We start from the raw sequence: 27,338 nt of genomic DNA on the forward strand, positions 1-27,338 counted from the left end.
GACACTCAGTTATTGTGTTACTGTCTTTTGCTCAATATCGTTTTTGAAAAACAAAAGAAAAAATACTGCTTTTGGTGAGAAGTGCTGGGAATAAAAACTGCAAAATGCTTAAGGTGGCAAAATGCATTTTTATCTGAAAGGTTCAGGAACGTATATCTGTGCTGTTTTGCAGCGTGGTAAACTAGTGCTCTTTGGAGACAAATCCCTTGGCCATGATGATAGGATTAAAAGTCAGTTATCATAACTGAAGGAGAGGAAAAGGAAATCTAGAAAACTCATAAAACACAATAAAGCACTTCAAAGCCTGGTGCGATTCCAGCACAGCACACACCAACAACAAAAACACTGATGTCGAGTTTAATGCACTTTGATCAAAAGACAGCTCGGGTAAAAACCATTACTGCTTCATGTCATTCTTCTCCTGTTCCTAAGAGAATTAACAAAATCGCTGTGCTACAAATGGGTGATTGGGACGTTTTGCTGGTCTCCTCAATGGCTGATGATTGATGATTGAAACAGGGACTAAAAAGCCTTCACTACTATTTGTAAATAAGTCAAAGGATATAGAGTGACAAAAGTGGGGTTTTAATCATCTAACTAAAAGAATTTAAAGTCTAAAGAAGACTGAATTTTTCAGATTTTGCAAAATGTTCACTCTCACGCAGTTAAATAAAAATTTAACAGTGATCCACGCTTAGGCACAAGTTTTTCTTTACGGGCATAGAAAAAACAAAACAAAATAAAACACTCTGATTAAAAAAAACCAAAGTGGTAAAAAAAGAAAATGTTATTACTTATTTTTAAAGATGACATCAAGAGCATTGCAGGCAAATGTCTTTGGGAATCACTCTCTCTTCCAACAAAGACAATTAGAATTTATAGCAAAATATGTAATGCACATATTGCTAGAATGTGACTCAGAGGGGATAAGTTAATCAGTGCCTAAGTGCCATAATATAGTGACACTTCTATATAGTGCTAGCCTTACTAGTAAAAAGGAACTAGCTTTATTAAGAGACTTGTAAGTGCCTGATAGCACTGAAGTAAAATTTTGGTAAAAGGTATATTTAAGAAACCAGCAAAGGCCACAATGAGACTTCTCTTTCTTAAGCTCTAGGCCTGGCCTCCAAATGCCTCTAGGACATTAGCTGAGTGGTTCAGAGGCTCTTCAAATTTAAATGGACTGGTCACGCTATCTGTACGCCATCTCCTCTCCTACCTTCAATCCCTTGACTCTACCAAATTAACCGTGGAGTCCTCTGCTAGGGATCCTCCAATTGTAGACTAAACTGGTCACTTCCTGGCACTTTTTCGTCTTCCCCTTACCTACTACACGCCTCTGGCTATGGCATCTCCTTAAATATCTGCTTCAATCTCCCCTCCTCTTCCTGAAAATTCTGCTGTTAGACAGGGTTCCACCCAAACCTATTTTGGTTCTACTTCCGAAATGTCTGGATTTTTTCTTCCCTCTCTACTACCACCGCCAGTGTTAGGAGTTCAGAGTGTTTCGTGCCTAAAATTCCATCTGGGAGTCCCTGACAAAGGAGACTTCTAAATAGTGCTAGCATTACTAATAAAAAGGAACTGGCTTTATTAATAGACTTGTAAGTGCACCAAAGTAAAATTTTAGTAAAAGGTGTATTAAAGAAACCAGCTGAAGGCCACAATGAGACTTCTCAATGTTCTCCCCAAATCAGCAGTAGAGAAGAACAGGACCTTACAGGGCAGGAGCATTTGCTCTGCTCACAGTGGAGACCGTGCAGAAGCATGCCTCTGCGAAGCACAGCAGCCCACTAGCCTTGAACTATATAGTAAGGCTGTCACTATATAGAAGTATCTTTTGTCAGGGACTCCCAGATGGAATTTGGGGCACGAAACACCCTGAACTCCTAACGCTGGTGGTGGTAATAGAAAGGGAAGAAAAAATCCAGCCCGACCAAGTGCTCAGGCTCTGAAAAATCAGATTAACAACTCCTCCTCCAGGGGTAGGGGTAGAAAGCCCTGAGAGGGAGTAGAGAGACAGAAAAAATCTTCACCATAGGCTGAAACTGGAAGGGAGGGAGAGCAGAAATATAATCTGTTCCTAAATACCACACTGTCTTCAAGAACCTCTGTCTCCTTCCTATTCATTTCCTACATTGCCACTAGGATTAACATTTGAAAACAGAAACCTGATCACAATATTCATCTGCTTAAAAGCCCGATGGCACTACACTGCTTCCAGCATAAAGTCCAACCTCTTGCATGGCATGTGCGGGCTCCACTCCATCTGGTGCAAAGTTTCAGGTTTCTTCACCTGTGACTCACTTCTTGTGTGTCCTTTGCTCACACATGGAATCTCGATTCCCAGAAAACTGGATATATCTGTTCACATGACTACGCTTTGGGGCATGCTTTGGTGTTCCCACTGCTTGAGCTAGAACCTACTCTCTTTGAACTTGTCCTTCAGAATCCATTTCCTAAGGAAAATTTCCCCCATGCCCCAGATAATTATTCTGTCCTGTGTCCCCACAGCCTGGTGGACATATCTCTATGTTCGCATTTATCATACTGCATTAAAATGATTTGCTTACGATAGTCTCTCCCAATTAGAGGAAGCTCAAAAGGAAAGTTAACTGTTTTCCTTATCTTGGCATCTAGCACATAATCTTTTATAAACAGCAAAATTGATTCTTTTGAAGTGCCCAATTCAGTGATTTTTTACAATAATTCAGAATTATGCAACTATCACCAGTGTTTAATTGGAAAATATTTTCATCACTCTCAAAAAAGAAATCCCTTACCAATTAAGCAGTCACTCCTTTCCTCTCCTTCCCTCAAACCCCTGGCCACCACTAATCTATTTTATGTCTCTATGGATTTGCCTGTATGGCCAATTCATATAAATGGGTCCGGACAATATGTGGCCTTTCATGTCTGGCTGCTTTCACTCAGCATGTTTTCAGGGTTTATCTAAGTTGTAGCACGTATCAGCACTTCATTCCTTTTTATGGTAGAACAATATTCCACCATATGGATATGCCACATTTTATTTATCCATTCATCAACTGAAGGACATTTAAACGGTTCTAACTTTTTGGCTATTATGAATCATGCTGCTAAGACATTCAAGTACAAGATTTTGTGTGGACATATGTTTTTAATTTCCTTGGAAGTGGAATTGCTGGGTTTAATATTTTAAGGAACTGCCAGGCTGTTTTTCAAAATGGCCGCACCATTTTACATTCCTACCAACAACGCATGAGTGTTCCAATTTCTCTACATCTTTTTCAATACTTGTCTGTTTTTTAAATTTTATTCATCTTACTGGGTGTGAGGTAGTATCTCATTGTGGTTTTGATTTACATTTTATATAATCTTAATATTTATATATATATAAAATGAATAATCTTTGAATGCCCTATATGTAGTACACATCCCACAAACACTGGCTAAGACAAATTGAAGTGTTTCAATGTTCTATTCATTCCACAAATAATCGAGGGCCCACAATGTGCTAACTCTATTATATCTAGTACAGTTTGGCAAGGTTATGAAGGCAGACTTTTAGAGCAGAAAGGCCTGGGTTCAAATTTCAACTCTGCCATTTACTGGCGATGAACAGATGATTTAACCTTTCTGAGCTTTAGTGGGACATAGTAACAGTATCTGCCTCATGGTGTAGCTGTGAAGGTTAAATAAGATCATTAGTGTTAAGGGCTTAGCACAGTGGCTGCGTGGAATAACCACTTGGTACATGTTAATTATTATTACTGAGTGAAAGGTAAACAAGACAAATGCCTAATTAGAGCACTATGAGACATAAGCTGTGAAAAAAATATTTGTATGTCTCTACCCATAACAATGAGGCTACCTTCCTGTCTTTATCATTAGGCTGTTACACGGACTAATTACATAATATTACAGAGTAGTTTGAATTCTAAAATACATATTAAATAAAGGTCCAATTTAATGTTAGCTTTAAGAAATTAGTGCTTAGCCTATTTAGAAACAAGAGGTTTTGGATAAGAAAAATTTAGATTTCATAAATGTCACAGCCCCTATGGTCAGCTTTCCTTTTGCTGTTACTTTTGAACTAGATAATAGGTAGGAAACAAGTTGATTCTCTGTCTCTGTCTGTCTGTCTGTCTCTCTCTCTATGACAATTTCTTATTTGCAATTTTTAGCCCACAATAAAACAAACATTTCATACAATGTTGGCATTTAATAAAAAATGCAAAGTTTGTTTTGAGTTCTGAGGGCATATTTTAAAATTTCATAGCTGTGCTGAAGAGCTCTCCTCCCAACTACAGTTTTTTTTTTGTTTTTTTTTTTGCAGGAGACCAGTAACCATCCCATCTTATATATTTTTAATGCCAATGCTCATATTTGAAATGTAAATCTGCTTTGGGTGAAGGATGTTCTAGAATGTCTTGAGGACAGCAGTCTAGGATTTGAATATGGTTATGAGAGAAAAACAAAAACAAAAAGAAAAACGTGGCAGTATGAGCCAGGTCAAAAACATGAGTCCTGAGGAAGGGTAAGGAAGGTTAAATGATAAGGGAGAAGATATGAAGAGAAAGGAAAACTGGGAGATATTGAATCAAGAGGCCAGAACATGAAAACAATTGGTAAGGGAAAGCAGAGACTGCAGTATGGCTGAATTAGGGAGCTATCTGGAGTTCTTTTCCAAAACGGAAAGAGAAATACTATCTGAAGTAACAAAATGTAAGCAGCTCTGCCTTTACTGAGATTTGAAGAAGGGAAATCAAGCAGAAGGAAAACTTGTGCTAAGCAGGAGGTGGACTTGTTACCCATGCTAAATTACAGTCCTTCTTTTGCTCACCTATAAATCAGTTATGTACCAAGTTTCTCTTTGGATACTTTATAATATATAAATATATAAAATGGATGAAAAGAACCTCAGAAGCCACCTAGTGATCTAGGGACTCAATGGCTGGATAAATGATGCTGCTGATTATCCACTAAGAGCCAAAAAAGGATGGGAAAAGGCAGAGGTTAAGGGAAAGGCCCAAGTTTCCCACAGCTATAGCTAAAGGAAGGAATACCCTTCAGATGATGGCAGCAAAAATGAAAATTAGAAAGAGGGAAGATTTCCATTTGAATATTCTACTCGATCTATCTTATTCAGAAACAGCCTTTAATTACTTGAAATTGAAAATACAGACTAATAGAGTCTATACCGTTTTCAACTTCCATCTATAGATGACCTATTTTTATTCAATGGAAGCCAATGCAGGAAAATCAAAACACCTCAAAATTGAAGGAGTACTCAGAAGTCATGCACATTCAGACATAGAAGATATGAAGAAGCTTGAGAAACTGGATTCCATCTGAGGCAGTGACCCTGGTGATGGGCTCCCAGGCAGGACTTACTTAAAGACAGCTAACCAGGCTGTGCAAAGGTGCCTTTCCTCGTGGTGGTGGGATGTTTGCTCTTCATCTGAGTTGGACTTCAATTTGAGTTTTATCTGGGTTAATAAATAATTTCTTTAAAACATGTAAATTTATCGAGGATGGGTAACGAATTGTGACTCATATATTTGTGTGGATTAATTCCAGGTGATTATTCAACTATTCAACAGCAGCTATTACGGTATTAGGTTAAGGCGGAGTCCTAGAGGCCTCATGCTGCGCCGGACCATGGGGAAGTCCCTCAGACCTCAGTGGTGGGGCGAGGGAGGACAATGAAGGCATTGAGGAAGTGGTTATTTACCAACTGCTACCAAAATACTTAATATTTTAACAACCAGTACACTTATACTGGTATATACTGGTAAAATACCAGTCCTGGTTGCACATACTATATTTATCCTAATAGATGAACTATGTGACAGAAAGAGAATTCTGATTAAGAGAGGAGAGAGATAAAGATAATACCAATCTGAAGGGCAATGAACACCAGGGGAGAAAGAAGGGAGGAAATACCAAAACTAATAGAAAAATTTTGTCCACGAAAATCTCTCATTTTCCTCCTCCTCTTCTTCCTAACCACAGGTCTCCTTGTCCCTTGGACTCATAATCATACTAATATTAGGCTCTAAGTCAATTCATTGAAGACCAATTTACCAAAAGTACATATACTAAAAGTCAATTCATCTGAAATCTAAAGTTCACTACAGACCAATTTGCCTAATTGACCAAACTGGTTTTCTAAAAATCACTTATAGAATTCACAGTATTTTGAAAGTGATAGATTGGCAGGGCTAAGAAGACTAATGGGGAGCTAGGGATCCAGAGTGCTGGGGCCTCCTGACTCTCTTCTGACTCGGTTTATTTTCTCTTTGCCCTTCGTGCTCACTCTCTACTCCTTGGTCTCCACCTTTTTGAGCTGCTCAGTCTCCCCTTCTCTACAGCAGATGGTCCGGACTGAGTCATGCGCTAACTAACAACACGGTCTGTTCTTCTGGCTGTGGAAGGTCCCTCTGCTTTGCCCCAGCTTTAACCTCTAGCTGCAGCAGTGGGGCACTGCGACAGAGATAAAATGAACATTCCTTAAAATGCTGGTATGACACAAATATTCACAAGCTCTTAAAAGCCACCTAATTAGAACTGCTATAAACTTTTTAGCTAAACAAGTTTTTGATGACAATTGGTAAATTTGCTTAATTTGGCAAAGTTTAATTGACAAAATAGGAAATCGTTTTAAAATGCTAAATGTAGGGGAAAAAAATTAAAGGATTTTTAAAGGGATCAGAAAGAAATCAGTATGAATAGAAAAATCACCATAGGAAATGCTGATTTTGGCAACATTCAGAAGAAAAATGTTTGCTGGTAGACTTAAATTTCCTTAAGATCTTTCAACAAACAGTATGTCTCTGTCTCTGTCTCTGTCTCTGTCTCTCTTTCTCTCTCCCCACCTCTCTCCCTGTCTCTCCTTCTCTCTCTCTTTCTTTTTTACTAGGCAAAGAACTTTATTAACCTTTGTTTCAAATTTTAGTCCCAGGCTTCTTCAGCTTAATTAGCTGCAAAGAATGATTTGTGTATATGCAAAAATTGAAAGGAGCTGCAGTGTCCAAGGGGCTTGGGCTTAAAAATATTAGAGATCAAGATTTTAACAGATCCATGAACAAAATTTTACAAAGCAGTCATAATATAAAATAGCAGCTCCCGGTAACTTCTTCAAGTTTTATCTTCTTCAGAAGTTGACTCAACTTAGTTTGCTTCATTCTTGGAAGTCTCATCAAAATTCTCCGTAAGACCTGGAACTTCATCATCATTTGTAGCAAGTGGTGCTTTTCCATCCACAGACTGGGCAGAGCTTCAGCCAGTCTCCTTAAGCTGGTCAGACTGTCTGCACCAAGCATTTCCGTCAGCTGCTTTGTCTCAGCTGGCCTGTGATGGTGAAAGTGTTTGCTGCCAGAGATGCCGAAACTTTAGCGCTATGAAAGTGGATCACTGTTCTCGGTTTGTGAACATAGCCACCTCTTCAATACCAGAGATATTGTTCACTCCTAACTTCTGTAAGGAGAACTGAAGTTTTTTACTAACTGATATAGCTGTTTTGTAAACCACCTTCATCTTCTGCAAGCAGTTACTTTCCCACCAATGTGCACTTGTGCTTGCAGTTTGCCGAATTTTTCCCAGCTCGTGATAGGTTCTTTCATCTTGTTGGAGAGGAAAAGGGGGCCACGTGGGGGTCTAGGGTTGGCACTTAGGGGGTCTTGGACAGACCAGTTAGGATTAAATGCACACATGTGGGGATGTAAAATGGCAACAAATTGAGCATTTGTTGAAATGCATAAAGCTGGAAGATGCAAAGAGAAATGGGTGCATGGCATTCCCACCTAAAGTCATTCAAGGCACATTTTACAGGCTGGCCAAAAAAAAAAAAAAAAAAGGAAGCAAGCAAACAAACTACAAAGCAAAACAAAGGTCTCTACATAATAAGATTCCAATTTACAGTAGTCCCCCCTTATCCACAGAGGATACGTTCCAAGACCCCCAGTGGATGCCTGAAATCATGGATAGTACCAAATCCTATAGACCCTATGTTTTTTCCTATAAATACATACCTTTTCACTTAAAGAAAGCACTTTACAGCTTAGCTTCTCTTTGGCATACTGAATTGCCAGGATCACTACCCTTGCGCTTTGATGCCATTATTAAGTAAAGTAAGGGTTACTAGAAAACAAGCACTGTGATACAGGGGCAGTCGACTTCAATAACCGAGATGGCTACTAAGTGACTAACAGGCGGGGAGCACATACAGCACAGAGGCACTGGACAAAAGGATGATTCATGTCCTGTCAGGATGGAGAAGGATAGCAGGAGATTTCATCACGCTACTCAGAATGGCACGTAATTTAAAACTTACGAATTGTTTATTTTTGGAATTTTCCATTTGATGTTTTCTGGACCTCTACTGACCATGGGTAACTGAAAGAGTGAAAAGCGAAACTGTGGATAAGGTGGGAGTACTGATAAAACCATGTGTGTCCAAAGCCATGCACTGGAAAATCTGTACAAGGTAACAGTAAACTATGAAAAATAAGTACTTAACTCAGGAAAGTAAGATTTGGTCAGGGTGACTGGGTGATTTTTGTCTTAACTTTGTACGCAGATGTACATTTTTCTTCAGATACACTTGAAAACAATAATCGTGTATATATATGAGATGTGTTTCAAATTCTTCATACTTATATTAGAAATGAAAATTTAAACATAGTACAATAGGGAATTTAGAATGAGAACAGCTTCAAATAATAGTTATATTTTTATAGTTTTAGTTATATATTTTTTAATTACCTAGGATATCTACTTTTTAATAGACCAAAATATAAGTACTACTAAAAGGAGTTTTTTTAATTAAATAAGTTCTTAGGAATAATCCTATTTCTTTAGCAATAGTTAACAGAATGGTATTCTAGAATCCTAGAAAAAAATGACTATTATTGTAAGTAAGATTCCACATAAATAACATTGTTTTTATGGAACTAAACTTTATATTAAATTTTAAATTTTGCATTATGAAAGAGAACATGTGCAGACCTTAATTTTAGTCTTACAATTTCTGATCAATTCTTTCAAAAATTAAAATTAAACTTCCCATAACTCTCACACCATATTGCTCCCAAAGGGCTAGGAAACAGCAGTTTGAATGACTTCAAGCTTCTCTAATATATTATTTCTTATTTAGTTTATATATGGCCTCCAAGTAGCACTTGTTACTATATAGAGACTATAACAAACATCCATATACCCACCATTCAAAATCTAAAAGTACTAATATTGTAATATTTAATTCTAACCCTTTTTGAAAATAAAATAAAATAAATAAAATATTTCTAATGAAGTTACTATGACATTTTTATTCTTCCCAGGCTCTTTCTCCTCCTCTCTCAGAGGCAACCGATATTATAAATTTGATGTATATTCTTCCAATCTATGTTTATGTATTTTATTACACACATATGTATTCATAAATACATAATATTATTTGTGTGTGCATCTATATTTAAAAATAACAACATTATGTTTTAAAAATCTGGTCATCTGGATATATAAATCTAAATCATTCATGTTAACCTCTAAATAGCATTTTATGACAAGTTATATATCCATTCTCCTACTGATGGGCATTTTGGTTGTTTCCAAAACCACCACACACACACACGCACGCACGCACGCACGCAAGCACGCACGCACCCTCCTCCACACACAGATGTTCATTTTTGCAAAAAAGAAAATCAGGAAAAACTAATACAGAAACTTAAAAAAATGGCTATTTATAGGGGATGAATAGAAACAGAAATAGGGATGAGATTGAGACTTCTCTGCATGTACTTTTTTTATAGTTTTGACTTTTGAAATATTTAAATGTTTTAAATATTCAAATAATGTAAATCCTACAATTAAATACATACAGAAACCAATGAACCTAAATGTCTAGCAAACTGGTAAGACAACCACATAGAAAAAAAGAATTAATTCAAGTAACTGTTGGACAGGATACCATGTTTAAAACTTCTAAGAAATCTTGAATGTTACTTAGCTCTTGGTAGTGGTATTAGTATAGTAATTTTAAAAGTATTTTGTATGTAGGAAGGATGGAGCAAATGAGAAAATATGTTGATAATATTATGAATCAGAGTTCTCACTGTTGGATAAGGAAATATAAATATTTATATTCGTATAGATATATGGAGAACATGAAGAAGAACTCGATGGTGCTGGATTTGAACTGTATATATATGAACTTATGACTTAATGAACACACACATACAAACATACATATATATACATACATGTTTACCTACCTATGCAAAACTGTATGTATGTACATATGTACGTACGTATGTATGTATGTGTGTGTAAATAACTGTACATTGAAAATAGTTACAGAAGCAATGACATCTCAGAGCAATAAAATTTCCTGATTTCTAAATATCATTTGACAATAAAGGGATTCATGGCTCCTGAAAGAAACATCTAGTTCCAAATCTGGGGCAAAGTAAATACAAAGTGAATCTGGAATATGTTGTTTGTCAGAAAGCAAAAAGCAATCAGAAATTTATAGAAACTTATTTAAAACAAGAAAAAAAAGAAGAAAAAAGAACAAAGAACAAGATTTCACTAGCGAGATATTTAAAAAAAATAAGTGTAGGATTATACCACTTTAACTAACAGTAACAGAATTCCCAAGTTCAGTGATACTTTTTTTTAATGAGGAGAAGTAAAGTTCTTCCTTATAGAAAAATGCCAGCTAATAAACATAGAAGCAATGATGGAGTTAGAAAAACCACTATTTTAGAACTGATTCAGGCAAAGATCATCAATGAATGCTAAAACTACCAGGTGAAAGGTTTTGGGAACAGGACAGTCACATGATCTCACACCACAAATTATTTCCTAATGTAAAGGGACAATTTGCCTTATTTTGGTGAGGCAAGCTTCTTTTCATGTTTATTGGCTACATAGGTCTTCTCTGATGAGCACATTTTGTGCCTATTTTTCTGTTGGCTTCTTTGTGTTTTATTAATTGAATTTAAAATCTTTATATACTTTAAACATTGTAATGCAAGTATCTTTATTGGATCTGTGACTTGCTAATGTTATATTTTGTGGCAAATTTAATACATCTTTCCCTACACTCAGGTCATAAAGACAGACTCCTATGTTTTCTTCTGAAGACTGGATTCTATTTAGCTTATTTTCTAAGGAGCTTAACAGTGAGCCCTGATATATAACTGTTGGAAGATACAAGCCACTTTTGCAGCCTTCTGGCATCAATGTGGAGGCTCATTTCAATAGCATGAATAATTGAAGGTTTCTATTTAAAACAATACACAATAAAGTTACAATTTCAAGATATTTTTAAAAAATAGAAAGGAATAAGTCATATAATCTTACATGAGTGAACAAAACTTCATTCCTGAGCTCTTCGGAACTTCCACTTGGAGTCCAAGCCTCAGCAAACTGCAGGAAATCCCATTTTTCCTTATCACCTTCCTCAGCCTGAAGTTGCTCCTTCCTACCATTCAATGTGCTCCCGGTGACCTGAGCCTGTAAGATGGAAAAGCATAAGAATTACATAATAGTTCACCTCACAGCTGGCATTTGCTAAGCAATAACTTGATTTTACATTCAAATCATAAGCAACCCATTAAAGAAAATCATATTGTTTCAACATATCAGAAGCTTTAGTAATATAATTATTCAAAATTACAACCAAATTACCAAGTCAATGATTCCTATTCTTATGAGGAAAAGAGATATTATACTATTTGCTTTTTTCATAAAACTTTTATTTTAATATTTATAAACTTTGAAATTAAACCTATATATGACTGGCCATTTTGAAAACTTGAAAATTATCCTCTAATCCTTAATCAAATCCTTACTATAAACATCCCTCAAGGTTAGGAGAAGAAACAGCTCAGTGGACAGAGCAGGCAGTGTCTCTCCTTCTTTTTCTAGAGTCTGGGTACAGGCTGTCCTCTGTCCAAAATTAGCTTGGAATTCAAGACTTCTTCTGAGAAAGGGTTTACTCTTTGCTTTCAAAAAAGACTCGTCACTTGAAAGCATTATGATTCCTTGCTAGCTAACCCTCTCCTCTAGTTTCCAAAATGGTAGAAGAAGGGCTTGGAAGACAATAGGTATACACGGAAATTCATGCCTCTCTCTTATTATAGAGGATAGTGGTACGATACTATCAACTGAAGCCTTTTCTGAACTTGGTCTCTATTAACATCAATATCTTAGTATATGTAAGTATCCTTTACCTGAAAACACTAAAACTCAGCCTCTTAACTCATGTAGGCTATGAATACTAATGAGTGAATTGGTAACCTGGTCTAAATTTAAGCTTTACCTTGCGATTCAACATTCCCCACATAATGGTATCCAGAGTCCCATTTGCAATAAGGTAGTGAATATTCACAGAACTGCACTGTCCAATTCGGTGAGCACGGTCTTCTGCTTGTTTTATATGCCCAGGGTCCCAGTACAATTCAGCAAATACAACATGAGTTGCAGCAGTAAATGTCAAACCCTAAGCAAAACAAAGTGAAGAAATTGAGATGCAAATAAACTGAGACTATAACATAGAGCCATATATAATAAAGTTTTTCTGAACATGTTAAATGGACAAGAGGGTGCTGAAGGACCTAAAAACAAATCAGTCTTTTATTTTAAGCCCAATTAAGAAAATTTAATTCGTGTAAGGTAAATGAAGACTGCTTATTTGCAAGAGACAGGTAAACTACAAAACACACATTTAAAACGTATTTAAATATTTCAAGTCAGTTTGATGGATTTATATATAAACAAAATCACTTTATCCTCTGATGAAGGCTGGATTCATATTACCAATGGAAAATCTAATAAAATACATTACAAATGAGAATATAATTTCTATCACATGGTATCCATAGCAACTAGGCAAAGAGCGATGACATCCTCTATTCATTTAATTCATCCTGCTGTTCTGTAAAGAAGCAAATCATGTCTCCAGTCATGATCTCTTCCTTTGAAATTTCTTATGTTACATTCCAAAGGCCCTGAGTTTACTTGCTCGTATCTCAATACATAAAACACAATTGCATTTTTCGTGCAATTGTATTTTACATCAGTTTGAAATAATGTGACATTAAAAACATTAACTAACTCTTGTTTTATAATCAATCTATAAAATAAAAATGCAAGTCCCCTCAAGCTAAAAATGAGTCTAAAATGCATGATTTTATTTTATTTTTTAAAATTTATGTATGTATGCATGTACATATTCATTTATTTATTTTTATGGTGACATTGGTTAATGAAATCCAATAAGTTTCAGTTGTACATTTTAACAGTAAGGCATGTATATATTTACACTGTGTGTTCGCCTCCCATAGTTAGATTTCTTTCTGTCACCACATATTTGACCACCTTTACCCTGTCTACCACCCCCGTTCCTCATCCATCCTCCCGTCTACTAACCACTAGTCTATTGTCCACGTCCATGAGTCTCTGAAAAATGCATGGTTTTAAAGTTGGTAGGCTGAGTGAAATGTGAACCATGTTTACGCTATTGCCACACAGAATAAATGAGGTTAGATGGTGGACAGAAATACCTACCATCCTTTGGGAATATCATCTAATCCATGCTGTTGTTCACACACACTGGAACTACTGTGAATGAGTGACTTTTGTGACTGCTGTGCTGTTATTTTGATAGATTATTTTAACTTAATATATTTTTATATCACAAAACAGCATCATACTCGCATTCATTAAACAGTGGCACTAGTCCTCAAGCTGAAAAATTCACTGAAGATCAATCACTTTAGAACAGAAGTTAGAAGTAATAAAAAGATGGAGAGAGTCAAACAATCACCATCTAAACTATGCTGCTATTTAGGACAGGAAATGCCACAAAATACTAAAGATAATGCTGAAAAATAAGAAGTCCTATTTAAAGAGGAACACCTTTAAGCGTGTAAAAAGCATCATATGACTATATAAGAATAAAGAGAAAATATGCTGGCAAGATAAATGGTACTCTAAGTTACTACTGTGATAGAAGATTCACATGCTCCAGGAACAAAGTCCTTTCTACTTTCCTTTATTGCTGTGAAGATACTAGTGTTCAAGTGTGTGAGTTTTGAATTTTACAAGGTCTTCAGGAATAGAATAACATGAATAACATGTGAGTGCCCTGTGCAATCTGAATTTCAGTCTCTTATCAGGCCACTGCTAAAATCTCCTGCCTGGCTTCCTCTTATCTTCCTTCTCCCATGCTGAGCATTCTATTTCTAATTTTAAGCTCTTTTTGATGATAATTTCTTTGTCTGGAATATTCTAACAGATACATAAAACTCAGATTATTGAAAGTTTAATCCAACATGAGGGAACTGTTGAGATAACCGTTTTGATTAGAATTCCTAGTGAGTTCTAGAACTTCTTCATCCTCATGGGGTTTCTCTCTATATACAATTTTATATACACACATCAATTAGCTGAGTAAAAGCAGATCTTTGGCCCTGGTTCAGAATCCAGAGTCCACAGAAGATGCCAGATGTGGCATATACCACCAGGCTGGACGCAGAGTGATATGCTTGATTACTTTTCTCTATGTTAAACATCCTGGCTTAGACATTTATATAAAAATATTTTAGAATGTTAGTAGAAAAAAATCCAGTAGGTTTCCCTCATACATAGTATGACAGAGACTGGTATTGCCTTCCCTAATATCTATTCTTTTCTTGCTCTTTTGTAATGTAACACCTGATATTTAGCATGACTACCTAGAATAAAGGGTACTTTTCTCAGCTTCCCTTAAAGTTAGCTGTGACCATGGGACTAACTGCAGGCCACTGAGATGTAGCATGCTTCCCTCCAGTCAGCTGCCTGGTTTGCAGATATGACGGAGGAGATCTAGCAGCCCTCTGAAGTAAGATATCTGCCGGGAGTGATGAAGCGGAAAGCCAAAGGGGGCCTAAGTCCTGAGGACTTTGTGGAATCACCATGCTAGCCTTAGACTGTCTACATGAGCGAATAAAAAAACTTTATGTATTTAAGTCATTCTTAATTTGAGTTTTCATTTACTTGCAGCCAAATGTAATTCTAAGGCAAACCAGGGCCACTCCACAAAAAGTTCTCAGGCAGAAGAATTCTTACGCCTTAGGCCACCTTGCCTCATAGACTCTGCTGAAAACAACCAAGAAAAGGTAAGTGCTATAAGAAAGAGATGGGAAAATTCTATGCAAATTCAAAGGAAGGAAAAATGGTCATGAAAAAGTATTACAAACGAATGAACTATACTCTTCTAGGAAATTCTTTCCTTGAAAATTTAGGAAGATTTGAGTCAGAGGTGTTGAGGTCTTTTTCCATTATACTTTCTAACACTCTCCAAAATTAAATGAATATTTATTATACCAGATATCAGATATAAAGTTATAATTATGGTTAATGGCCTGTTTATGATCTCAAAGATGTTTCATTATCAAATTAAGACTCAAAATTTCTTACCTGCCCAGCAGCCTGAATGCTTAGGATAGCCACACGAGTCTCAGGATCCTTTTGAAACTGATTAACCAGATGTATTCTTTCTGAAGATGGAACACTTCCATCTATCCTAACATAACGAGTCTAGGATTAACAAAGGACATGGCAAAAATTAGGACAAGCCTCCATGCACCCATCTCATTTTATATTGTTACAGCTTATTTTTATGTTCTCATAATAAAATAAAAACTGCGTAAGATGTCAGGTTGGTAAATGTTATACAAGAAGAATATTAATCAAATTTCTTACTAGTTTCTGATAACAATTTCATTTTTTAGTCTTTTAAGGGTAGGATCTATGTCTAATTCATTTTCACAGCATCACTGCCAAGCGCAATGCCTTGTATATACCAGAAGTTTCATAAATCATTACTGAATTAAGCAAATGTCATCTTCAGTAAAATTCTATATAAACTGGTGTGAAAATTTCATGATGGATCAGAATAATTTTCAAGTTACAGGATCACTAATTCCAAAGTAAAAGTAAAGTCAGACGTGTGAGAAAATAAAAAGAGGATTCTGCCCATGTATTAGGAATTCATGAAGAGTAGTATGTCTATTTATGAAATATCCTAATATTAAGTGGGAAAATATATTTTTAAATGTACCATTTGAATTCTCTTTTTTCAAATTATTAAACTTAAAAGAAAAACGTGTCATGGTCATCTCCGTTGAGGTGGAGACCAACGCACCCACCTACAGTTTTAAAAAGCAGAGAAATATTAAGTGCTAAACTGAACAGTGCTGTCTTCTAAGAATGATTTGAATTGAGAAATGGGAACAATCAGTGTGTGTGTTAGAGCAGCTAAAAAGAACTTATTACTCAACTTTGTAAAACAAGTATAAGCCCTGAATTTCAAATAATCTCATTCATATTTGCAGTTTTATGGAAAACACAGTCTTAAGTAGTTGAGACATAGAGAATATGTACTTATATAAGAAGTCAAGTTAATCATTAAATAGAATGTCCCTTATTAACTTTCTATGTCTTCACAATACAGATATAAATTGACCAGTGACTCATTTAATATCAATTAAGGAAGATTATAAAATCTTCTGAGGGTCTTTCTAAGGAAAACACATTGTCAGGCTAGGGAGAGTTTGAGAGAAATTCACTCCCAACACTGTGACTACCTATGTTTTTAATTCTTAGTGATGCTAAGTGGGATTCTAAATACATTAGTAAAGCAGAAGTAGGAAAAGGGGATAGACTGTTACACTTGGAATAGATTCCAGTAGCTTTAAGTAAAATGGAATCAGAATAAAAAAATATTATGAATCGAATATTGTTGCCTGATCATTTAAAAATTATTTCTAAGGTAAATTAACTCTTTCCTTAGGAGGTGTTTTATAGACACTATAAGATAATCAATGAGAAAGTACCTTTGAATGTATAGCACTTTATCATATTATATTATCATAAATATTTCAATGAAGGAAATATTAGAATTACTTCTCTAGTAATGTTAATGAACTTATTGGCTAGTGTTTGAAAATCTATACTGTACAAAGTGTTAAAAAATGTCTTTATTCCTCCATTAAAAAAAAAAAAATCTACCTACATAGGCAAGTGGCTACACATATATTAAGCTCACATCATTTGTCAGGAAATTTGTCAGGAAATTTCTTCTGCCTGCTTCTGAGCACCTCTAGAAGTCCTCTAACATAAAGAGAGGTGACAGGTTTAAATTTTAAAAAGAAAAAAGTGGATGATGCTGTCACTGACGGGGCTGTTGGGGAGCAAGGTGGACATAACATAATGCAGTAAGGCCAGCAGGTCTGGTGCAGCTTACCTGACTGATCATCTGTTATAAATTTACCTATACAAAATCTTAATCATATTCTATATAGAATATGCTGCCTGGAGTTTAAAAGGTATGACTGTAGTCAGGCACAAAAATTGGCTTAATACATTCTTCCTTTTCCCTCAACATCACCCAAATTCTAAGGCTACATGTGGGTAATCAAAAATTTTAACTTTTAACTGCCTATGTCAGTCTCAAATGGTACATCTAGTAACAAAAATGAAATTCACATTATAGCATATGAAGGTAGCATGTTTTAATCAATCCAGATCATTTATTTGATCAGTGGAAAATTATAAGACTGGTGTAAAAGACAAAATTTAATAAAATATCAATACACATTAGTAATATATTGCTATAATTTGCAAGAAAAATGGCTAATAATAATTTATATACCATCATGTAAAGCAAGCAAAAAAACTCAATTATAAGACAATGTTTACTATATTAAAAATCTGCAACCTAAAAGTACTACGTAGAAAAATGGTAACATACCTTGTTTTCTATGACTGCTTCTGTGCAAGCTTGGAGCATGTTTAAATGGTGAGCAAAAACCAGAAATTTAAGTGAATCGTTGTGAAGCATCATCTTAATATAATCCTTTACAGCACCTGCCTAAATATTAAAAGTTAAACCTTATTAATGTCATAAAAATATTTACTAAAAATCATTTCGTTTTCTTTTAATAAATGAAAAAAAAATCTCAAAAATCAGTAAGTTTCCATGAACTTTTAACTGCTTTGTTTTCTAAGTAGCCTAAGAGAAAGTAGAAGCACACATATAAGGGTATGTGGAAGAAGAGGGCTAAAAGAGGAAAAAACAACCTGAAAAGTAAAACAAGAACAAGACAAGAATTAGAAGGAAAAAACAAACAAGACAAGAGAAGAGTTTCAATGGAAAATCAGTAATCAAGTAGACTAAGGCCCAGAAGAGGTTGGTGGTTTTGTTTATAAGGTAATTTTCAAAAAAGAGTATATAGAAGACTAAGTGGAATAGACTTAAGGAGAAAATAGAAGGCAAAAAAAAAAAAAACAAAATCAGATGAATATCATTTTTTAAAAAGGGAAGACTAAAAAAAGAATAAAAGCCAGGACTAAAGCTTAAGAGTAAAAATAAGTTGGTTTATTCATCTTTTAAACTAAAAAACTTAAGTAGATTTACAAACAGGACATTTTAAGGAGTAAACAGGCTAAGAGAAATGGAAAACGAGGGGATTTAGTTTGTCTCCAGGACAGAAAAGGTCACACATTTAACCTCTACTTTTTCTCAGAGCTAGGTTTAAATGACAGCAAAGTGTATAGAGAGAAAGAACACTGGAGAAGGATCAATAGCAACAAAACTTTAGGAGCTAAAAAGTAGACAGATGCCTGCTAACTGATTAGCCAACCTAATAGTTTCTAAACTGGAGTATGAAAAATTGAGAAGTGCCTGGTTTACAATGTAGTAATCTAAAAAAGCTCAGGAAACGGCACCTCTGGAAGTGAGTATGGAGGTGTGGCTAGAACGAGAAAATTGGCTGAAAGAATGTTTAAGTAGTTGATATGTGCAACATTGATTTATGTGTCACCACATAATAGGTGACTTCCCAACCCAACCTAGCAGAAAACTAGAGATTTTCTGCAGAGCATGAAAGAGAGTAACTGGATGGAGGAATCCCACGTTGATGGTACACTATGCTTAAAATCATGGACATTAAATGAAAGTTATATAATAAATGTTGAGATCTGCCCTTCTTCCTCAACCTTCTTACCCTCACAGGCCCAAAACAGACAAAAGGGCTTATACCCTCTAGGCAGGGGAATCTGACCACCCAAAGAGAAAAGGCTAAAGATATTAATATTGGGGGCTCCTCAGCAGTCCTGGTCAGATCACCCTTTATTGAAGGCCACAGTTTACAAGCCATAATCATGAACAGAGTTTCTACTCATCATTTAGTGTCTTACTTATAAATATAAGCAAACAACCAAGGATCATCAGGTGTTTGTAGAAAGCAACCTATATGAACAGATCAACTGTACAGAGAAAAGAAAACTAGAAGAGATTAACATTTACAAAACAAGAATAGTATGCTACAAAAAAGGAATAGTTGGGGAGGAAGAGAAGTACTCTTGAAAATTAAAAAGATAATAGCAGAAATAAAAAAATTCACTAATTATTAAGCTGAGAAAATCTTCCCAAAAGTAGATGGCAAATCATTTAAAAAAACAGTTAAAATATATGAAAATTTGAAGACCAGGCCATGAGGGCAATATATGAATAATAAAAGTTCTAGAAAACAATAAAGAGAAAACAGAGAAAAGGATATAATCGAAGAAATAAAGGCTGCTTTACAGAACTTAAAGATATAAGTTTCCAAAATGGAATATGGAAGAGACCCACTGAAGATCTTTCACAGTGGAAGAAAATGAACCCAGAGCAAGGTCCATCACCACGAATCTTTAGAACACTGCAGATGAAAAATTGATTCTACGAGCTCCCAGGAAGGGGAAGAAAAGATTTCATAGGATCAAAATAGAATAAAAATTTTGACTTGCATTGGATAACTCAGTATCAACACTAAAAATTCTAGGAAAAATAAAGTCAGAAATAAAAGTAGAATAAAGGCATTTACAAGTATGGAGGGATTCAAATAATACCCTTTCTGAAGACTACTGAAGAATGTGGTACAGCAAAATGAGGGAGTAAACAAATCAAGAAAATAATATCAAATAGAGAGGTAATTCAACACAAGGAAGAAATAAAGAAAATGCCCAGGATGAGAGCTCTACAGCAGACTGAAAAGCAATAGTCCAGGCTGGAGCTGATCAAAACTACAGGGGAAATTTCTTTTAGAAGACACAATTAATACAATGGTAATGCTTAAAGATATTAAGAAGATATTAAATAACTAGGGGAAAGTTGAAGATGAATAATTGAAAATGATTTGTAGAAGAAAACATATCCATACTATATTACACAGTTCACCTATTTGTAAATATTATAAACATGGTTCTAAGAATATCCATGGTGAATACTGATCAAGCCTAAATGGGTATAAATTACTCTAAAATTAGTAAAAGTAAACTCTCTATCAATTGATCCATTCATCCATCCATCTATCCATCCATCCATCCATCCATCCATCCATCCATCCATCCATCATCCATCAGTCTATCTGCCTGCCTGCCTTCCTGCCTATCCACCTGTCACCTTGTTAGGAGAATGAGAATATGGGAAAGACCTGGGTGTGAGTTTGAGGCAGAGGGGTGAAAGAGCTAAAATTTTATCTTCCATATTGGAAAGCCAACTGATGACAGCTAAAATTACAAAGTAAGCAATAATACAAACCAAGAAGTAAGATAAACACATTGCTGAGGGATTTGAGGTAAACACTGAGAGAATAAAGTGGTTGCTTCTGGGGAGTACCTTTAGGGGACTGTTATTTTTTGAAATGGCTATTTCTCTTCATTAAACTGTGACCATATGTAGTTTTGGTAATAATAAAAAATTTTAAATAGGGGCATTTAAAAATTTAAAATTACCTTTTTAAAATTCATGCACGTGACTATAAAGTCACAAGACTGATTCAGCAAGCTACATTTTGTATGTCTGAATTTTCTAAACAATAGAAATTCATCAAACAATGAGACTGGAGGCAGTTAAGAACTTTAGCCTTGGACTGCAGTGTCTCAGTAAGTGGAAATGAAGCCCTCTTAAAATAAGGAGCTATAAATTCCAGATATGTTGCCATGGGAACTGAACCACTTTAATAAACTGCATGTTTGCCTAAAGAGCTATATTTACTGTGATAAGTCTTTCAAAAAGTATATGTCAAGTTAGAGTATTTTTAAGGTACACTCATTTACCATCCATTGCAGACTATATAATCACTGTACCCTCAGTCTCAGAGGCACTCCCACCTCTTCATAAGCAAGCCATTTATTTCTACCAGAATCCCCTCCACTGATATTGCTCCCTCCTCATTACAACCAGAAAATGCTGATGCCGAAGCTCAAGGCCCCTGCTCCTGACTCCTTCCAATCATTGGTTCAAAATGGCTTATGATTACCATTAATATTAAAAAGTTTGATTATAAAATGTGCTAAACAGTCTCTTGGGACTAATCTAGTACTTTAACCATCATTGTGATATTGCTTCCTAGGAGAAAATGTGTTTGGAGAACCAAATTGACTATGTAACAAATATATTTTAGATTTCTCTTATGTTCTTAGGTTGGGGATTGCATAGATTTGCATTCTAAAACATACTATACATGCATTTTAGCTATTCTGATTTTATCCTAATTAAAACTGTCACTGCATTGTCATATTTTAAGTTATCTGAGCAGAAATTTGCCTTCAAACTGTCTTAAATGCATATTATATGGAATGGCAGGTCTTATTAATGATCAGGTTATGCTGGTTCAGGTTTTGTAGAAGTTGCAGAAATTGCATGTATTCACAATTCTATTTTATTTTACTAAAATTGGCCTGTTAGTAATGTGTCTGCTAGTCAAAGTTCTAATTTAAATAATTAATACATCTACTAAATCTCATTTAAAAAATGCAGAAATGTAGAGAGTATGTTGTTAAATGTTTCTTAAATTTTTGTTAGTGAATAGGTGCACATCATACTTTTTGAAGTAAAAGTTATACTGAATTAAAGACTTGTTGAAAGTTACTTGATTTTAAATCGTCAGCTTTTAATCAAATAATAAGGAGAAAAGAAAAAAAAAAAAAAAAAAGCCATCAAACCTGAATTATGACAAAGACTCTCTCCTTGACCAAACTTTAGTTAGGCCTCTCTGAGCCCTCTTCTTGTCTAGGCCTTAACCTTGGCCTTCTGAGTCTGTGCTGTCCTTGCCAGGCCTGCATAGTCCGGTCCTAGCAAGAATTCTACTAAGTCGGTTATCCAGAACGCCTCCAACCTTGTTACCTGATCAATCCTTGATATCTAATCAAGTTCTCATATCCTACTTTTGATGTCTAAGTCCTTGGTCTTTCTTTAGCAAGAACCCTGTTAGGTGGGTTTAACAAGAATCCCCTATGCTTGATGTCTCCTCTTAGTAATTTGCTATCCACCAACCCCCTGAATCCTGCTGGTTTGCTATAAAACCCCATCTGTCTTTATTACATTCAGAGTTGAGTGATCTCTCCTCAATTACCATAGAGTTGGTTCCCATTGCAATGATATTGAATAAAGTCTTCCTTACCATTTTAACAAGTGTCAGAATAATTTTTTCTTTAACAGCTATAAATTCTAGCTAAAGGAGTGTGAGCTCCAAAGAAGCTTCTCTAAGTACTTAAGTCCTCAGGCCCCAGACCAAATGGCAGTTTTGTTTAGATATCTAGTCGCCACATGCCTTAAAGGAAAGCTCTTCAAGTCCTTTTCAATCAATAAGAGATAAACTGTGACTGGGCTAAGCAAGCCTAGCACTTCCATTCCCGCTGCAAGTAATTAATAAGAAATGTGGAAAGTCTGCTGGAGGCTTCAAACAAAACAAAACAAAACAAAAACCCCTCACTGACAAAGGGACTAAGAGGAAAGCCTTTCCTTGCTTTGGACATTATGGCCTGCACTTGTTACAGGCATTGGCAGCAATTATCTTGGGGCTATTATGGAAGCTGTCAAGTACAAGCATGAACCAGGTCAGACAAAGAAAGACGGAAGAACCTGGGTATTTAAAAAAACAAAAACAAAAACTCAACCACTTTATGAGTTTTACCACAAAATTCACCCAATTAAAATGTACAATTCAATTTAGCTTTTAGTATATTCATTGAGTTGTAAATCCATCATCACAATCAATTATAGAATATTTTCATTATCCTAAAAAGAAACCCTTCCAGCCCCTCAATACCTCTCCCCTCTAGCCGTCACCAGACTGTCCTCTATATTTGTGAGTCTATTTTTGATTAGTTTGTTCTTTTTGTTCCTTAGATTCCGCATATAAGTGAACTCACTTATATGGTATTTATCTTTGTCTGACTTATTTCACTCAGCATAATAACCTCTAGGTCCATCCATGTCATTGCAAATGGTAGGGTTTCGTTTTTTTTTTAATGTTGAGAGAGTGGGGTGAAGGGTTAAAGAAGTACAAATTAGTAGTTAATAGATGGTCACGGCATAGAGAATACAGTTAGCATTAATGTAATGGCTAGGTGGCGAGCCAGAGGAGAGAAAGAGCAATTAAAGGGACTGTCTTACAAACTATATAAATGTCTAACCAATGTACCATATACTTGAAACTAATAATAAAATAAAAGTTAAAAGAAAGAAAGAGATGGGAGACCACTTAGGAAGACCAGATGCTGTAGGTGTAAAAAAATAAAAACTAATGTATTGTAAACTGACAAGATCCTTGCAATATGTGAGGTCAACCAAGGGTTGCCTTGCCTAAAAAAAAAAAGAAAAAAAAAAGGAAGAAGGAAGGAAGGAAGAAAAGAAAAGAAAAAGAAAAAAGAAAAGAAAAAGAAAAAGAAAAGAAAAGAAAAAGAAAAGAAAAGAAAGAAAGAAAGAAAAGAAAGAAAGAAAGAAAGAAAGAAAAGAAAGAAAGAAAGAAAGAAAGAAAAGAAAGAGAAAGAAAGAAAGAAAGAAAAGAAAGGAAGGAAAGAAAAAAGAAAAAGTACATGAAACTAAAAAAAAAAAGAAAGAAAGAAACCCTTCACCTCTTAGCTATCACCTCTCACCCCAGGTCCCTGCATCACCCTAGCTCTAGGCAAACATTAATCTACTTTGTCTCTGTGGATTGGACTATTTCGGACATTTCACATAAATGGAATCATACATTGGACTTTTGTGACTGGCTTCTTTATCAGTATAATGTTTTCAATTCATGCATTAGTATTTAATTTTTTTTCTATTTCCAGATAATATTCCATTGTATTTTTATTTGTCCTCTAATCAGTTAATATCCTCTCTGCCCCTCTTGATTTTATTCATTTATCTAGTTCACCTTATACTGTTTCTTATTAATTTATTTGTGGTAGTTGACTTACTTTTCATCTTTTAACATTATCTTAAATGAGAAAGGAAAGTACCAAAGTCAAAGAGAATATGCATTGCTTGTTCACCTCTGACTCGCCCCATGGCCCAGACCATCACAAAAGAAAGGCTAGGAATTTGTTTTTCAATATTCCTTCTTTTCTGCGCATGGTTCCTAAATTAGAAAACATTTCATCAACTGAAAAAATATTTTCAAATCTGGCATAAGCTAGCCTTCAGAAAAAGATTGGTAGTTCTATACTATAATGTCAGTATTTTGGACATTTTCACAGAGCCTCATGCCAAAATTTTCCCATAGAAAACAATAATTTCACTTCCAAGGATGGTTCAGCTAGATTATTGGAAGTGATATTTGCTTATCTTTAGGTGTGTTTATAAATATATTTGTAAATAATAATCTAACACTTCTAATACTGCTAACCTTTTGACATTGACCAAGTTCCACAAGCAGCCCACTTTACACTGAGAAGCAAAAGTGTTACAGTACAGTGCAAAGAGAGCAACCCCAATTTAATATCTTAATCAATACGATTTTATAAAAGAACCTGGGATCTTAAACCTTTCTATAAAACTCTTTGGAACACGACAATAAAGCTATTGTTCTCTCTAATCATTCTGCCTAATCTAATCTTGTCTGTCTGTCAGTCTGTCTGTCAGTCTGTTTTTCTATCTATCTATCTACCTACCTACCTATCTATCTATCTGGAATGGATGAGAGAGAGAACATTCCCATGACTGACATACTCCATTGGGTTTACTCAAATTTAGAGAAAGTTAGAAAGTAAAGCTAATAGTATTATATACTTTTAAAAAATTGTTTGCATGAAAGTTCATTTCATGGAAGTGTGGTCATAAAAGTCACTGATCAAAACACCTAATCTAATTCTTTCTTACAAAATTGAATTGTTTTCAAAAACATTCTTGATTTCTTTCCAAATTCCATCTACTGCTTATGTCGATAAAGTAATAAACTTTGCACTACTAAAGTATAAACATGAATAAAAATTATTTGGGTGATAAAAATTACAACACATAGAAAATACAGACTTTAAAATCTGTCTCTTCTCCATGCTTTTGCAGGGATGCTGAAAAATCACTAATAAGGAAATAGGTACCATTTTAAACCCATGGGCACTAAAAACTATTAAGTTTATTCATCTATCCTAAGGGAATGATAGCTAAGACCATGTACTTGAGAGCCAGACTCTCTGGATTCAAATCTTGCCTCCATCATTTACAATGTCAGACTCCTTGAGCAAGTCACTTAAACTCCGTGGTTTAGTTTCCCAGCCTATAAAAGGGGATAGGAAGTACCTATAACCCATAGAGTGGTGGTGAGAATTAAACAAATTAGTGCATAAAATATGCTTGTAATAGTGCCTGGCACATGGTAAACATAGTAAAAGTGTTAGTTCTTATTACTATATTTACCCAGTAAGCTGCAAAAACAACTTCAACCTTTACCACTTTCTTCAAAATCAGAACCTATGCCTCTTGGCTCTCAAACCTCCCACTGCTCAGAGAAAATAGAATTCATCATGAGAGAATTCCATTACCTTTCCTTACTTTTACTCATTGTCATTTCCTTTCCTTGTGTAACAAGAGAGATATGTCTTCTCTTCTCTGAGGTAAATCTCTCCACCTGTGATCCCAAACTTCGCCACTGCTGCCACCTCAAATTCCTGACACTGCTCTTCCTTCTCAAGCAAATATTTCTTCAACTTTAATAGAGCCTTCTTCCATTCCACATGGCCACATAGCTAACATACTATCTCTCATCCTCTAAAATGATAACATTATTGTTTTACTTGCATTTTTATTATTACCGACCATCTCCTTACTAAAGAACAGGAGACAGACTGTGCCTGGTTCAGAGACAGAGATGCTTTCCTAAACAATAACAAAAAAATGGCATAGGAAGAGGCACTCTTCAGTCTCATAATATCCCAGTCCTGCGCAGCAGGGACTACTGCAGTGGCCTCATTACACATCATTATAGACTATAAGGAGGATTCTATGTTTGTTAAGCTGCTGAGGCAAAACAACTAAGACAAAATGCTCTTTGGGCATAATGAAACTGTGTTTAAAGCAATCCGCCTCCTGGAAAAATTTTAAAGCACCAAAGAATGCTGCCATTCCCAAAATGACAGGAAAATTTAAATTATGGGTTGGTTTAATCATTTCCGTAGAAAAATAACTGACATTTCTCTTAAATGGTTTTCTTTAAAAATGAGATGTTGTTGTAATGTACCAGAAAATGGCTGAAAGTTGGCTTAACTATACGTACCCCTTATTTATGTTTCTTTTTTCTCTAGGAGAGTATTACACTGATCCTAAATCTATAGAATCTGTTTATTTGCATCCACTGTATTCTCAACAAATATTAAAAGCAATAAGAATAATGATATAAAAGAAAAGTGATTCTAATTATCTGAGATCCTTTACTAATTGACTTTTCACCAGTAACATTGATATTCATTTCCTTTGTTTAGTGTTTATCATAATTATGTACTTCTTATTATCATTATTAAACTTCTGATCATCAAGAAATATCTGAAATTCCAGTCAAGATGATGAAGTAGATAAATGCTGTGCTTGCCTTCTCTCACAACCACATCAAAATTACAACAACACTAGAGAATAGCCATCATTGGGAGTCGTCTGAAGTCTAGCTGAACAAAGGCCTACAACTAGGGACACAAGAAGAGGCCATTTCAAAACTGGTGGGATGGGCAGAGACACAAAATGGGCTGGTCCCACAACCATGTGTGGTGGTTGAGAATTGGGAGAAATATCCCGGCTGCGGAGATACCCCCAGAAGAGCAAGGGGTTCTGGCCCCACACTGGGCTCCCCAGCCCAGGGCTCTTGTGCTGGGAAGAGACGTCCCCACAACTTTTGGCTGTGAAAACCAGCGGAAATTGTGGCAGAGTGAGACAGAGGGCAGCTGGAGTCCCAGGCACTCCTCTTAAGGGGCCTGCATGCTGATTTACTTACTGACAGACTCACTCGCTCTAAGCTCCAGCACTGGGGCAGCTACTCGAAAGGCTCCAGGGATATAAG

General features: G+C 35.5%; 1 protein-coding gene and 1 pseudogene across 6 annotated transcripts in view; both read right to left on the reverse strand.

Moving 5' to 3' along the window:
- Positions 1 to 27,338, reverse strand: part of ZRANB3 (zinc finger RANBP2-type containing 3) — a 279,275-nt gene that overhangs the window by 114,251 nt on the left and 137,686 nt on the right. For all 6 annotated transcript variants that reach the window (XM_039874536.1, XM_039874537.1, XM_039874538.1 and 3 more), the window contains exons 9-12: positions 17,789 to 17,908; positions 15,454 to 15,573; positions 12,314 to 12,493; positions 11,353 to 11,505 (exon numbers count right to left, since the gene is read on the reverse strand). In XM_039874536.1, coding sequence (XP_039730470.1) covers positions 11,353 to 11,505; positions 12,314 to 12,493; positions 15,454 to 15,573; positions 17,789 to 17,908 — 573 coding nt within the window. The remainder of the gene's footprint in view (positions 1 to 11,352; positions 11,506 to 12,313; positions 12,494 to 15,453; positions 15,574 to 17,788; positions 17,909 to 27,338) is intronic.
- On the reverse strand, positions 3,403 to 7,808 carry LOC120611938 (transcription factor BTF3-like; annotated as a pseudogene).

The sequence above is a fragment of the Pteropus medius genome, unplaced genomic scaffold (genome assembly GCF_902729225.1).
Source record: "Pteropus medius unplaced genomic scaffold, Ma_sr-lr_union100, whole genome shotgun sequence".
NCBI lineage: Eukaryota > Metazoa > Chordata > Mammalia > Chiroptera > Pteropodidae > Pteropus > Pteropus medius.